The 12,851-nt window shown below is 39.6% G+C and overlaps 1 protein-coding gene across 50 annotated transcripts in view; it reads right to left on the bottom strand.

Annotated features, from left to right (window-relative positions):
* The window catches only part of ZBTB20 (zinc finger and BTB domain containing 20), an 814,450-nt gene that overhangs the window by 40,060 nt on the left and 761,539 nt on the right, over positions 1–12,851 (bottom strand). For 31 of the 50 annotated variants that reach the window (XM_077993859.1, XM_077993875.1, XM_077993886.1 and 28 more), the window contains 2 exons: positions 7,004–7,167; positions 6,444–6,631 (listed from right to left, as the gene is read on the bottom strand). In XM_077993859.1, the coding sequence (XP_077849985.1) occupies positions 6,444–6,631; positions 7,004–7,014 (199 nt within the window). In that variant the 5' untranslated portion in view covers positions 7,015–7,167. The remainder of the gene's footprint in view (positions 1–6,443; positions 6,632–7,003; positions 7,168–12,851) is intronic. The other 19 variants (XM_077993890.1, XM_077993901.1, XM_077993908.1 and 16 more) reach the window with 1 other exon arrangement.

Raw genomic sequence — 12,851 nt, 5'->3', positions numbered from 1 at the left:
GCAGAAGGAGGATCTGATAATGTTTGATCAATGACTGAATTAATGACTAAAGGAATGAATGAATGACTACCAGAAATTACTGCATTAAGTGACTATGGGAGAAATCCAATTAAATTGGTATTGTAGGGAAATAACAAGCTTTGTAAAAAGAGGGCCAATTTTAAAGATAGAGGTAGATTTAGATACAAAGTTTGAAGACCTGTGCTTTTTAAAAATAAGTGTGTCCCCAAATATACAAAGTGGAAACTCTGGGAAGTTAGAGCAAATAAAAAAAAAGAACTGGCCTTCCAATGTGTAAGTGCTGAACTAAGCACTAAAATCTCTAAATAAAGGGTATAAAAGGTAACGAAAAAATTCCGAAGAGATTATATATCAATGAACTAAGAGGCAGAAAGGTGACTTTTTAAAAAGGGAAAGACTATCTTTGTATGACATGAAATCCACATTTGACAGATTACTTGGCAATGAAATGGCAGAAAAACAGTTTAAATGAAAAGATAAATCTATAGTTCCTTACAGGACATAGAATAAAGCAGAATGCAGAGCACTCTGGGGGCAACGAGAGCACTTAGTTATACCAAAGATGCTCTATTACTGCTTAACTGATACGGAATTTATTAGAAAATTAATAACAAGCCATTGGATAGTGACTGTCTGTGGTTGTTATTCCATTCCATTTTGGCTATATTTTCTCTGCAAATTAGTGTGACCCTAAAATGTTTTCAGGATTGTCCAACTTGTCCTAAATTCCATAAATAAACTCTTTCAGAGGATGCTGTTTTTTGCCATGTCTCTATTACGGTTCTTCACAGATGGACCATTTTTGTCCTTCCAAAGTCTAAGAATAACTCTTTCAGTTATCAAGACATACCAAAATCCAGTTCAGCTGCTCCTGTGGGATTCCAGTTAGTTTAGACACATCTGCTGAGATACATGCATTTGAATCCAAATGAAGCTTTTGTTTGATTATACATTTTGAACATTTATGGAGGTTTTCTAGGGCCAAAATGTTTTTCATTTTTTGGCACACCAAACAGAGATCTTCAGTTATAAACACTGCCTTCTGAGCACCTCCAACAGAAATCCAATCTTTTCATGTGAACAGGTGCCTCAGGAAGTTTTTGGAAGGTTTTACACTGAATCAGCTTTCCGATTGGAAACTTTCTGAACATGCAGTCAAATTTGCCAAAGAGACCTTCAAACTTGCTTGAGCAGTTTTCACTCATACAGACATACATTCACACATAGAGACAGCCCAAGTAAAAGCAAATCAGAGCCCTGTAAAACTGAAGTATGTTTCTAAAAGGTTAAATATCATACGCAACCAAACTGAACAAAAAGAAATACACAGCAGGAGACAGAATGAACAGATAGCAAGAGGTTCTTCATTGAGTGTGTCTCCCTTAAAGCCTTACCTAGAGTTTAAGCTATACATCCTTTTAGAAAAGTTTTTTATCTCATTTGGTTTCAAATATATACTCAAGTATTTGCATTTTTAAACACGGCACCATAGAGTATTGCTACTAACTCCTTTCACTCACAAACCCGTTCAAACAGTTATTTTGAAACACTTCCTTCTCTAACACAAATGGGTAAACCAGATTTAAACATAAAGGAAGAAACAAAATTACTCTTTAAGTCAGAGGTTCTTTAGCAAAGTCCTCATCTTACCTGATTTCCTATAACTTTTACTTTCCAGTTTGAATACAGCATAGACTAAAAAGTTGTTATAGAGTAAAACAACTTTTTAAGCCTTATGCCTATAAGTTTTTACAGAGTAAAATCACTCCCCCAGTGGGCATGCCTGGAATTCAAGAGGAAATCTGCTTTCAAGTTGTTCTTATGGCCCTGAACCAGATGCTGTAAGGTGGCCAGAAACCTTTGTCTACACCCACTTAGCAGATTTCTGGCTCATTATCAGGGACTAAAAGGTTTATTCGCAGAAATGAATAATTTCCTTCAAAATATCCCTTACCCTATTTACATGCTCGCATATTCCTTCCATTTTGTTTTCCCCCTACAGCTTTACTAAGGGAATTAATTATCTGGAAGAACGGGAACATACAGTAAGTACATCTGAGTTACAGGATGAGACACAGTATGTCATCTATTAGGCCTGGCTAAGACCAGCAGCTGATGCTAAATGGGAAGGAACATGCACCAAATGTTTTTTAATCACAAAGTTAGTAATTAATTGCTCTTTAAAATACATTTTATGCTTCTTTCTGTCTGTGTACATGAAATGCACATTTATTACATGCCAAAAATTACAACATTATGGTTTAAATGTGACTGGCACGGAAGTCCGGAAATCAGAGCTAATGTTCCCACAGCAACTTTAATTCTGTCCATGTGCACATGTAGAGCTATAATAGTCTTCCGTTTCAGGATAATACGTATAGATGGTTTTGGGAGGGAAGCTAAAGACCCATATCCTCAACTGTAGTTACAGGAAAAAAATCAAAGGATAAAAGCTGTGCTCCTTTCCACATACGTGGATAAAAACAATGTCCCCACACCCAGTGTTGTGTAATCAGGGAATGAAAGAATCTGCTGTGATGCCAGCACTCAAGGGGACAGTTTCTGTTGCTGTGGGAACCTGAACTTTGCATTTCCTGACTTTGGGGTAATTAAAATGTCAGCCTTAATGTGGCATTAATGGAGTTTGCCATAAAAATCCTCTGTTTTGTTCTCTAAAAAATTGCTTAAAAGTTCAAAATGAGCCAAATGTACTAAAAATTTTAATCACAGAGACTCGGGTGGGTGAAGCAAATGGTTGGGAGCGGGAGGCCAAGGAAGGTGGATGGCAAGAGTTGGAAAAGGAAGAGCCCACTGGCCTCTGTGAGTGTCCAGCCCCAGCAGAGTGATGCTACAGAGCTAAAGTTAAACCCACCCACACAACAGTTTGGAAATGTGTAAAGGTTCAATGAAAAATAAATAAAAACTGTTCAAGCGTAAGTGCATCTTGGCAAGGACACAAAAAATGAGACAGTCTGATGAGGCCGGTGTAAAACATGGGAAGGTGAGTCACCACGGATATCAGCTCGCAACAAAAGAAAGACATCAGAATAGGTGGATCTACAGCAGAAGTAGGGAGGACGGCCACAGGGAGGAAAATCACTTCTTTCAATGGGAGCCTTATTTGGGGGAAAACAAAATGGAAGAAATATGCAAGTAAAAGTTCTGGTCGCGTCTATCACATGTATATGACTGTGATGTGCTACAGCTTGATAGCTGTCAAGAAAGGTTTTTCATATGGAGAGCTTCGTCTGCTTTACTGACTTGGTTTAGTTCTGCTTAAGCATTTAAAGGGAGCACTTGGCTCAGCTCATACTCAGCCTGTTTAGTGGGGAACTGCTCTATCAAACACCTAGGGTGTTTTTTACCCTTCAGATTCCATAACTCATCTTAATGCCTTCCATTATCACCATGTGAATTTGCTTACCATTAGATTTTTAGCAATGGTGAAGAGATGATAAGCTAGGGGGTAATGGGGGAATACTGTTAAAAGGAAATTGTGTTAGTAGGTGCACTGCAAAGCAACATACATTTTAGCAGCAATATTAACCTCATCATCTCACAACAGAAAGCATATCTCAACTATATTTCTTCTCGTTTTGAATACTACTGGGATCTTTTGCAAAATTTGAAGAGGCTCAGGAAGTCAAATAGCCAACTGAGAATTTAGGGGGTCAGACTTGTCATCTCTGCTGGAAAACACAGCCCGTGTCCTTCATATGCAGAAAAGATGGTGGGTTACCCAACCATGTCAGTTCACATGCAGAGCTGACTTTTCTTTTGTGGGGATGCTTTATCCATCATGTTTTACAACCCAGTCACCAATATGAGTAGTTGCACATTTTCAAGATGCCTGTTCAGAGCCAGGAATGCCATCTTTGGGCTCAGAACAGAGAATTCCAATAAGAAATGCTCTCACAATGACAGTAAATCCATAAACACCCCTCAGTACCCAAATGAGTTAACCACAAGCGAGTCTTTCATCTACCTGGGTGTCAATTTTCTCAGTTTTCTCATCTGTAAATTGGGAAGGATCATACTGACAGGAAATGGGCATTAAAACATGACTAAGAATAATTTTGCTAAACACATGACAAATAAAAAGGTGCTATAAAAATTCAGGCACTTGTGAAAGCTTGGAACACTACACACTGGTGGAATGTTTCTGAAGTTAAAGAGACTAACAAGTCAAGGGCACTATTTTTAAATGCCCCAAATCTGTTAGTTCTAAATAGGAACTGAATATTTTACCTTAAAGAAATTAGGCTTTTAAATTAATCTATGGTAAGAATGACATTTGAAAGTAAAAAAAAAAAAAAAATCCTCTTGAATGCAAGAAGAGCATCCAAAAATTTTAACAGCTTAAAATAAACCTTTTTCCTGTCTTCTCTCAAGCAATCTCCAAATGGACAGATTTCTGTGAATCTTTCCTAAAAACAATTTTCTTCTAAGTGTAGGCTCAAATCAGGACAAACTACAATCCAAATATATTTGGAGGAAAGTATAATCAATTTAAACAACAGGTTGGAACAGAGAAGACTTACACATCTTAATGGCAAAATCAAACTGTCTAAAAACAGCTGGAGATCAAGTTTCTCCTCCTGGTTTGTTCTTCCAACTGAGCTCACATCCATTGGCTTCCCCAGGGCCGCCAAGTAGATGTATGGTGACACCACACTCGCGCTGTTCCTTAAACTTAGTTCATGCCAATGCTAAGGCCTGGCCAGAGGATGCTTATGATAAAGCACAGTAAGTGAAGCCCAGTGCTTTTTCTATTCAGCAAAACATTCATTTTTGCTGCAACAGAAGATTTCTGGGCTAAGGCAATTCTATGTAATCCACACCTATAAGGTGCGGCAGAAAGCCAGGTAATGAAGACTTGCGTGTAGAAACTCCAGGCCCTTCACCACAGGAACAGGCGATTTTCCTGGTGGGAAGGGACAGTGTGCACATGCCTATTGGGCACTGTGCCATGGTACTTTCCAATTCTTTCTGTCATTACTATTACGCTGGAGATTGCCAGGCAAGAAGGTCCAAGGATGTGACGATTAGGATGGTCCTCAGGACACAGTCCCTGCTTCTGCCCCCTGGTTTCTCTACAGAAGCCGCAACTTCGACTGTTCAAATCACATAGGCCACAGAGATTTGGCTCATGTTACTTCCCTTTTCATTTTCTAGTGACAGTTAGAATATGGTCTTAGCCCAACCTTAAGTAGAACAAGCTCTCTTCACCCCAACACTGGCCCCAGGTCATTTCCCTCTCTTTGGAGATTATCATGATGAAGCAAGTGGAGAATGGAATCTCCTGGACCAATCTGTCTCTTGCCTTCTTTGCAGAATGTTATATTTGTTCTGTCAGAAAAATAACAATAAAAGATTTAGAATCTCATTTCCTAATAATTTTTGTCTTTGTGGACCAAATTTTATTTTTGAAATAAAACTCTGTGGGTCTTATGTTACTCATTTTAAAGAAGAATATGCCAGTTACTTGCATGTTACCAGACATCCTTTATGGAGATCAGTTCAGAAGAGTTGTTGGGCATCTTAAGACTAAAAGGAATATTCTTTTGGATTCGACTCCAAAGTTATTTCATTCCTTTCCATTGTCAACACACATGTTTCTTTTTCTCTGAAGTATTGGGTTACATTTCAGAAAAAGAAAAAAATCTCCTAAACGTGATTTATCAACTTGCTTAAAATAGAACTAGAAGAAGTGACTCCCAGATTAGTGGGAAGATGGCAAAAATAAACAGCAAAGAAGTGATTTCAATAGCGACGATCTCATTAAGCTGCCCATTTCCAAATTTAGCCCTTAGGCAGTTTTTTTAATTAAAAAATATTTTTAACCTGGATTCTCATTGGCTGTGTGAAGTCTGGGTGGCTTCTGAATTCTTGGAAGCCATTCTCTTTTCTTCTGTAAATTTATGCTATCCTTTAACCACTTCAAAATAAATTAAAAACTGGAAAGACAGAAATTCAGCCAAGCTACATGAGACTCCAATAACTAATGCAAATCTGACTTGTGTTATGTAATTTCAAAATGGATGTTTCCTTGTGTCTAACTGGCCTTCTGAGGTCCATGTTTGGTTGTTCAATTTAGTAATTATGGAAGTGCCATTATCCAGATCAAGAATAAATGAATACCAGCAACAAAACTTCTTTTTCTAAGTTAGTGCTATGAAAAGAACGTGGTTTATGTAATTAATTAGCCTTTTAAGGCCAAATGGCATGTCACCTGGCTTTTAAATATACTCTAGCTTTGAAAACATAGAGATGTTGGCTGAATGAAAATGGTGGCACGTTACTTTTGGCTGCCTGAGAAGACCAAATGCAAACGGCTTGCTCTGAAAGTAAAAAAGCCAGAACCCAGGGGAGAAGCACTACTCCGCACTGCGAAGACACCATCACCTTAGTGGTGTACTCACAATCAGATGACCCGGTGTGAGCGTGAGAGTTTGTCAGTGAATGTGTTGAGTGGATGAGGGCTGGGTCTGGAGACAAAACAGCTTCAAAGTTCAGGCAGGGAAGGCCCGGCTTGGCGCTGGATCCACCCGGCTGAGTAATCTCATTCTCCTCAGATGCCTTCTGGTTTTCAGCTGTCTTGGGTTTCTTCCTGAAAATAAACAAAGGGCCCTTTGAAGGAACTGACTGCATATTTGGGAAAAGGCATTTTTAGAATCTGTTAAAGATAACTTGATTTTTTTTTTCTGAAGGGGGATGGGAGGGAGTCCAGTATGTCCCTTGTTTTAAAACAAGCTGATTCTTGTTTTTTTTCCCTCCAGTAATGGCCTAACTGGGAACACATGAAAGCATATGGGCCAAGCAAACAGCACCACATTTGGACTCTGTTGGCTGCATAAAAAGACCCTGTCCCAGAACTTTAGACAGCTTGAGCTACGTATGGCTGACATTATCCAAGAAAGCATCCCTCTTCCCCCCTTAGGAGTTTTAACATGGTCTGGAAAAATACTAGTGGAAGTTTTACCGTTCTAGCATTTGTCAGGAAGCTTAGAGACAGGACTCGTGGAGTAATGGGAGGAGCACGGGACTGGGAGTCAGGAGACTTGAGCTACGGTACTAGCTGTGCCTCTAACTTGCTGTGTGGCCTTGGGCACCTCACTTCACCTCTCTGGGCTTCAGTTTCCTCATCTGTAAAATAAAGGGCTTGGATTAGAAGGCCTTAAAGGTTCCTTCCAACTTTAAATTTCTACTCATGGAATACATTATGGAACATTCAACTTTCTTGCTTTTACTTAGATTTTATCTTAAATAAATTTCAAATCACAATTTAAATTTGCAGCCTGTACAGACGAGAGGGTAGTGATGGGAGGTTTCTGTTACAGTAGCAAGTGAAAAGTGAAAAGAAGAGCTTAGATTCTAGTAGCTGAAGAGGGGAAGGTGTCATGCAGAGATTTTTCTACTCCAACTCTTTATTCATCCTACGTCTAAGATTTTTGATTTGGTGCATCGTCCTGGAGTTTAGGGTATGACTGTGTGTTTGGGACACGAGGAAGAGAAGGGTGAAGGGAATTAGAAAGTAATTGTTACTAATTGTTATATGGGGTCAGGAATAGGAAGTAAAACAGCACAGCTATCAGTCAGCTCAGGTCTCCTCTCCCCAGGACAATGCAACTGATATGAAATTAACAAATACTTAGCTTATACTACTCGTACCCTAGACCACAGCCAAACTGGATTATTATTAATAGTTTCTGAACATTTCTCCAATTCCCTTGGATTTGTGTCTTTTTCTATCATTATGTGGACAGTGACCAGAAAAAGCATTTCTTTTATTTGTAGAAGACTATGTGTGGTACAGAATTTGTTGTAAGTAGATTTGTTTCCATGTTTCCCTTGTTTCTATGAGCATGGTAATGGACTTGTTATGCAGAATATTTTGTATTTAAATTTGTTGTGCTGGGTAGTTAAATCTGCCCTCGCAGAATATGGTGTTATGATTAGTATGCTGTGTTTTCAGTCCAACAGGTTGTGAAATAAAATCTGTTTCTTCAGAGGGCAGGAGGCAGAGATGGCATGATAAAGATTAGAATAGAAGAGAGGCTTTCAGACATCTTTTTCAGTATGGAGGAAGCCAATAGAAGAGAAGCAACAAATTATAAAACCTTATCAATTGTTTTTTGAATGGTGACTATGGGAGTAACCCCCAAATCTTGAGTGTCTACGTGGACCCTGAAGGAGCTGGTATTCTGGTTTTCAGTCTAAAGATGTAGCCAAGATCGAAGTTGCTAAAGCCCAACTCCTTTACTATAACCAATGCTTTCTCTGAGGTCCGTATCTCTATCACTGTTGTCTACCACCAGGTTGGAAACCTCAGCATCACTATACACTTTCCTCTGCCTTAAAGTCAATTCATCAATAAGTTCTTATAGTTCTGCTTCCTTCGTATTTTTTTTCACATCTGTGTTTCCATTCCAATTTCAATGCAATCACCTTACTGCTTTTTATCTAGTCGATTGTTTACTAACTGGCTCTCCATCCTCCTTCACTCCTCTAGTCCTGTTTCTTTGCATTCACTAAATCTAAGATGACTACATTAGCCTGACACTCAAGGTTGGTTCCTTATCTCCTCTAACTTTTCTCATGTGTCCTATATATTGGCCATACTGGACCCTCAGATTTCTTGAATATCCTCCAGAACATCCTGGGAGTCTACATTCTGGGGTCTACATCTTTGCTCAAGTTTTCTCTTGCTTTGAATATCCCGTATTTCATTGCTGCCCTGTTGAAATCATACTTATTATCCTTCATACTTATTAAATGGTGTCTTCATCTTGTAACTGTCTTGATTCCTCTCTGCCAGATAGGACTTCATTCCAAACACTGAATTCCTCCCTAGGTCTTTCTCTGAAACGCCTATGCTCTTTTTTTTTTTCCTTAATCTTATTTCACTCACTCAATTTTATTTCAATAATGGCTATTTATGTGCATATCCCTCTTGTGAGACTGTAAGCTCTCTGAAGGTAAGGAAATGTCTTAGTTATTTTTGTATTCCTTGTGTTCATCTATTCTTTCCTTCTTCCTTCTCTCCTGTCATTCATTCATTTACATATTCATTTTACAAATATTTATGATGTCCCCATGATGTACCAACATGGGCTAAAGAATAAAACAGGCCTGGATCCTTCCCTCCCAGAGTTTACTGCCTTGTCTATACTATTAAGCAGTGTAGCTTAGACAAAGCTGTCATTCAGTAATTGACTGTGGACAGAATGAAAGGAAGCTGAAATTAAAGTGTATTTTAAGAATAGTCATAGTCTGAATCCCAATGAAGTTTCCTACTTTTTATGCAGCAAGGTAGCAAAACTACCTGACTGGCTGCTTTTGCTTTAAGTCGATGAGGGGCATTTAATAAGAGCAGGACTATTTTGCTCAGTAAGGCTAGGCTGGCCCTCACGATTCATTTAAATATAGCGACAAAACAGTAATGACATATGTCACCTAGCAGAAAAAAATGTTTATTTTTGATATTCGTAGATAGGGCCTAGGATACTTTCAGATGTGTACTTCAGAAAATTAAGAAAGCTTTCTTTCAAACATAAAGACATAGCAAAAGCACCAATATATTACTCTTTTATTTTTAACACTGCAAAAATCATATTGTTCTTCATATCAATGCCCTTGTTTCCTTCCCTAGATTCGCTCTTGCTTCCTGACTGACATCTTGTACCACATCCTCCTGTTGCCTCAGTGATCACTTTGGGAGAATATTCATAGCACAGAGGCATTGGCGCTACCTCTATAAACAGGAAATGTTAAAAACTCAACCTTTTTGGCTTACCCCCTTATTTGTCTTATGTCACTTTACTTGCCCTTATACCACTGGGCTGTTTCCCAACTGTCCAGATAACAGAGAACTGCTCACCATCCTCAGAGGCAATTCATGTCCTATCTCACCCTTTCTAATGGTTCTCTGGACTCCTTTTTCTGGAGCTGAGAAACCCTAAAATATAGCACTCGTTTATGCCTAGACATGCAAAGGTGCTGTGAATTGACCCCATTTTTGCACTTCATAGTTTATTAAGGAGGAAAGAATAAGTCCTGTCATAATTAGTTGAAAATACATTTTGAGACTCTGTAAAAAGAATTATAAACATGGCACATCTGAGGGCAAGTCTTTTCAAGCCTCTGTGGCGATGCACTATTCCCTGGAGCCTTTAGAGGGCAGCAGCACACTGGCTGACTCCAGCGGATTTCAGAGCGGCAAACTCCCGACCAGAACCTTCCTCCTGGTCACCATGCCAAAGGTTGATTTGCCAGGCTCTGGCCTCTCAGTCTCTCTTTTCAGTTCTCGTTCTCATTCTCCTCTCTCTCTCTCTCTCTCTCTCTGTCTCTCTCTCTCTCCCCTCCCACCCCTTTCCTCCTCTCTCTCTCTCTCTATTAAAATTATACACTCTGATGAAGTCGCTCCTCAACCGGAAAATGAAAGCTCCAATGAAAAAGTTAGACAAGCCAACAACAACAAAGAAAGAAACCAGGGAAAAAGGGAAAGGGGGCTGGTGGCAGGGAAGGACTTAAGAATAAGAAAAGGGCAGATGTTTCGTAAATATATGCAAAGTAAAACTGGGTGTACCCTGAACACTTCCACAGAGAAACAGACCAATCATTGTGCACTTCCTTCCGCCACACTGGTGGAGCTCTGCATTCAAAAAAAGAAAAAAAAAAAAAAAAAAAAAAAAGCGTGGCCGCAGGCACCCGCCTTTCAACGGTCAGTTCTGACATTCTGACTGAACATCTCTCAATTGTCCAAAGAGAACAAAAACATTTTCATCTCCTCACTGCAAACATTTCTGTTATGAGAAAAGGCTGCTTCAAGAACTGGGAGTGTGTTCTAAGGAGAGTGGCGGCTGAGTTAGCCAGCAGAGCCTTCTGGTTTTTAACTCTCATTGTGCTGGCCCCAGTAAGAAGTTTTAGGCTGAAACATAGCAGTGAGTAAGGCTGTGGAGGATGTTGGCTCTTTCCTAACTAGACCATATTGTATGTGGAAAGAAATATGCATTAAAACATATTGATGATATGGTAGGTATTAAGCATGTTAAATGCATGGAAATTAACCAGATCGGCGGCATTTGATGTATATATTTCACACTCTTTTGCACATATTGCACACATACAGTGATGGCAATGCTTTCTGCAACATATGGAAAAATAAATATTTTATCTGTGTGAGCTCTTAGCAGTCTCCAGGGTGTTGAGAGGAGAGCACTCTCTTCTTTTACCCTATCCCAATTTTCTCTCTTCACTGGGCTCCCACCCTTTCCTGCACGTTAATGTGTCTTTTACTTATCAGCTTGGTCTTTTCCTATCTGATAAGTAATATGTCTGTTACTTATCAGATAGGAAAAAATTAGTTGGAACCTCCTATTGGCTCATGATAATTTAGATCAGTGATGCCTCCCCCAGTCTTGCTGGAGTCGTAACCATTTCCCTACTCTTTCCCCCAGCAATGCATTAAATAGGCTTAGTATCTGGGCAGGAGGGAAAGGGTAGGTGGCAACAAACCACCCCAACAAGGGTGGTAGTGGAACTGTGCTCCACTACCTATTAGCTCTATGCCCTAGGTAGATTACTCCGCATCTCTGAGCCTCATTTTCCTCATCTGTAAGATGGGAATAACAATACCTACCACTTAGGGTTATTGTAAGGAACAAATGAGATAAGCCATGTAAAGTGATTTGCCTTGTGCTGGCACATGGTAAGGGCTCAATAATGGTAGTTCCTCTCATAGGGATTGTTAGTTCTGTGACTTTCATAATGTTAGTTTTAAGAAGACATTTCCGGGCCGGGCGTGGTAGCTCATGCCTGTAATCCCAGCACTTTGGGAAGTCGAGGCGGGCAGATCATGAGGTCAAGTGATTGAGACCATCCTGGCCAATATCGTGAAACCCCGTCTCTACTAAAAATACAAAAATTAGCTGCGCATGGTGGCATGTGCCTGTAGTCCCAACTACTCAGGAGGCTGAGGCAGGAGAATTACATGAACCCGGGAGTGCAGAGGTTGCAGTGAGCCGAGAGCGTGCCACTGCATTCCAGCCTGGTGACAGAGCAAAAAATAAAAAATAAAAAAAAAGAAAAAAACAAGAAGACATTTCCTTCCCTCATTTCAGTAATCTGTTTAGACATCTAGATTTTGAGCAGGGGCAAATGGATTGCTATTGTAGCAAAGGCAGAAACAATGTTAGGACAAGCAATCTCTTCCTCAACACTTTGATCTCACTCTATACCTCCTGACATCTCCTTTCTGCTCACATGTTTGTCATTGCTGTGGCTACGCTATACCATGAGCTCCTTGAAGCTGAGGGTTGAGCAAGCTGCACTTAGCCTATAGAAGCCCATCAAGCCTGAGCACTATGGTCTATTCATTGAGACCAACCTATGGGACTCTGGCTTATCATGTTTTCTTACAATTTATCATTTCTCTACCTGGTCTGATGTCCTCACATCAATTTAAGATATTTTTGTGACTAAACACATTTTATTTTCTCAATCTTTTTTTTTTAACCTTGGCAGGGCTGATTTACAATTTTTTTCAGTATAATTTCCTCCTAACTGTATCAGTCAGGATCCTGGCAAAAACAGATGACACATGCAAAGTTTTTTGCTAAAGAGGGTTTAATAAAAAAACTGTATTTGGAGGTGAAGATGAGGTTCAGGGACCTCAAGGGAGATAGCACCAGGTACTAGCAATAGTGGAGACTGCCAGGTACTAGCAGTAGTGGAAAGCTTTAAACCATTTAAACTGAAGGGGCAAGTAAAATGGTGATGAATTCTGAGTCCAGCCAGAATTGGAGTTGGGAAGGAGGGCTGAACTAATA

This window comes from Macaca mulatta, chromosome 2 (assembly GCF_049350105.2).
Source record: "Macaca mulatta isolate MMU2019108-1 chromosome 2, T2T-MMU8v2.0, whole genome shotgun sequence".
NCBI lineage: Eukaryota > Metazoa > Chordata > Mammalia > Primates > Cercopithecidae > Macaca > Macaca mulatta.
Note: the sequence above shows the minus strand (reverse complement) of the source record. Positions and strands in the feature narration are given on the sequence as shown.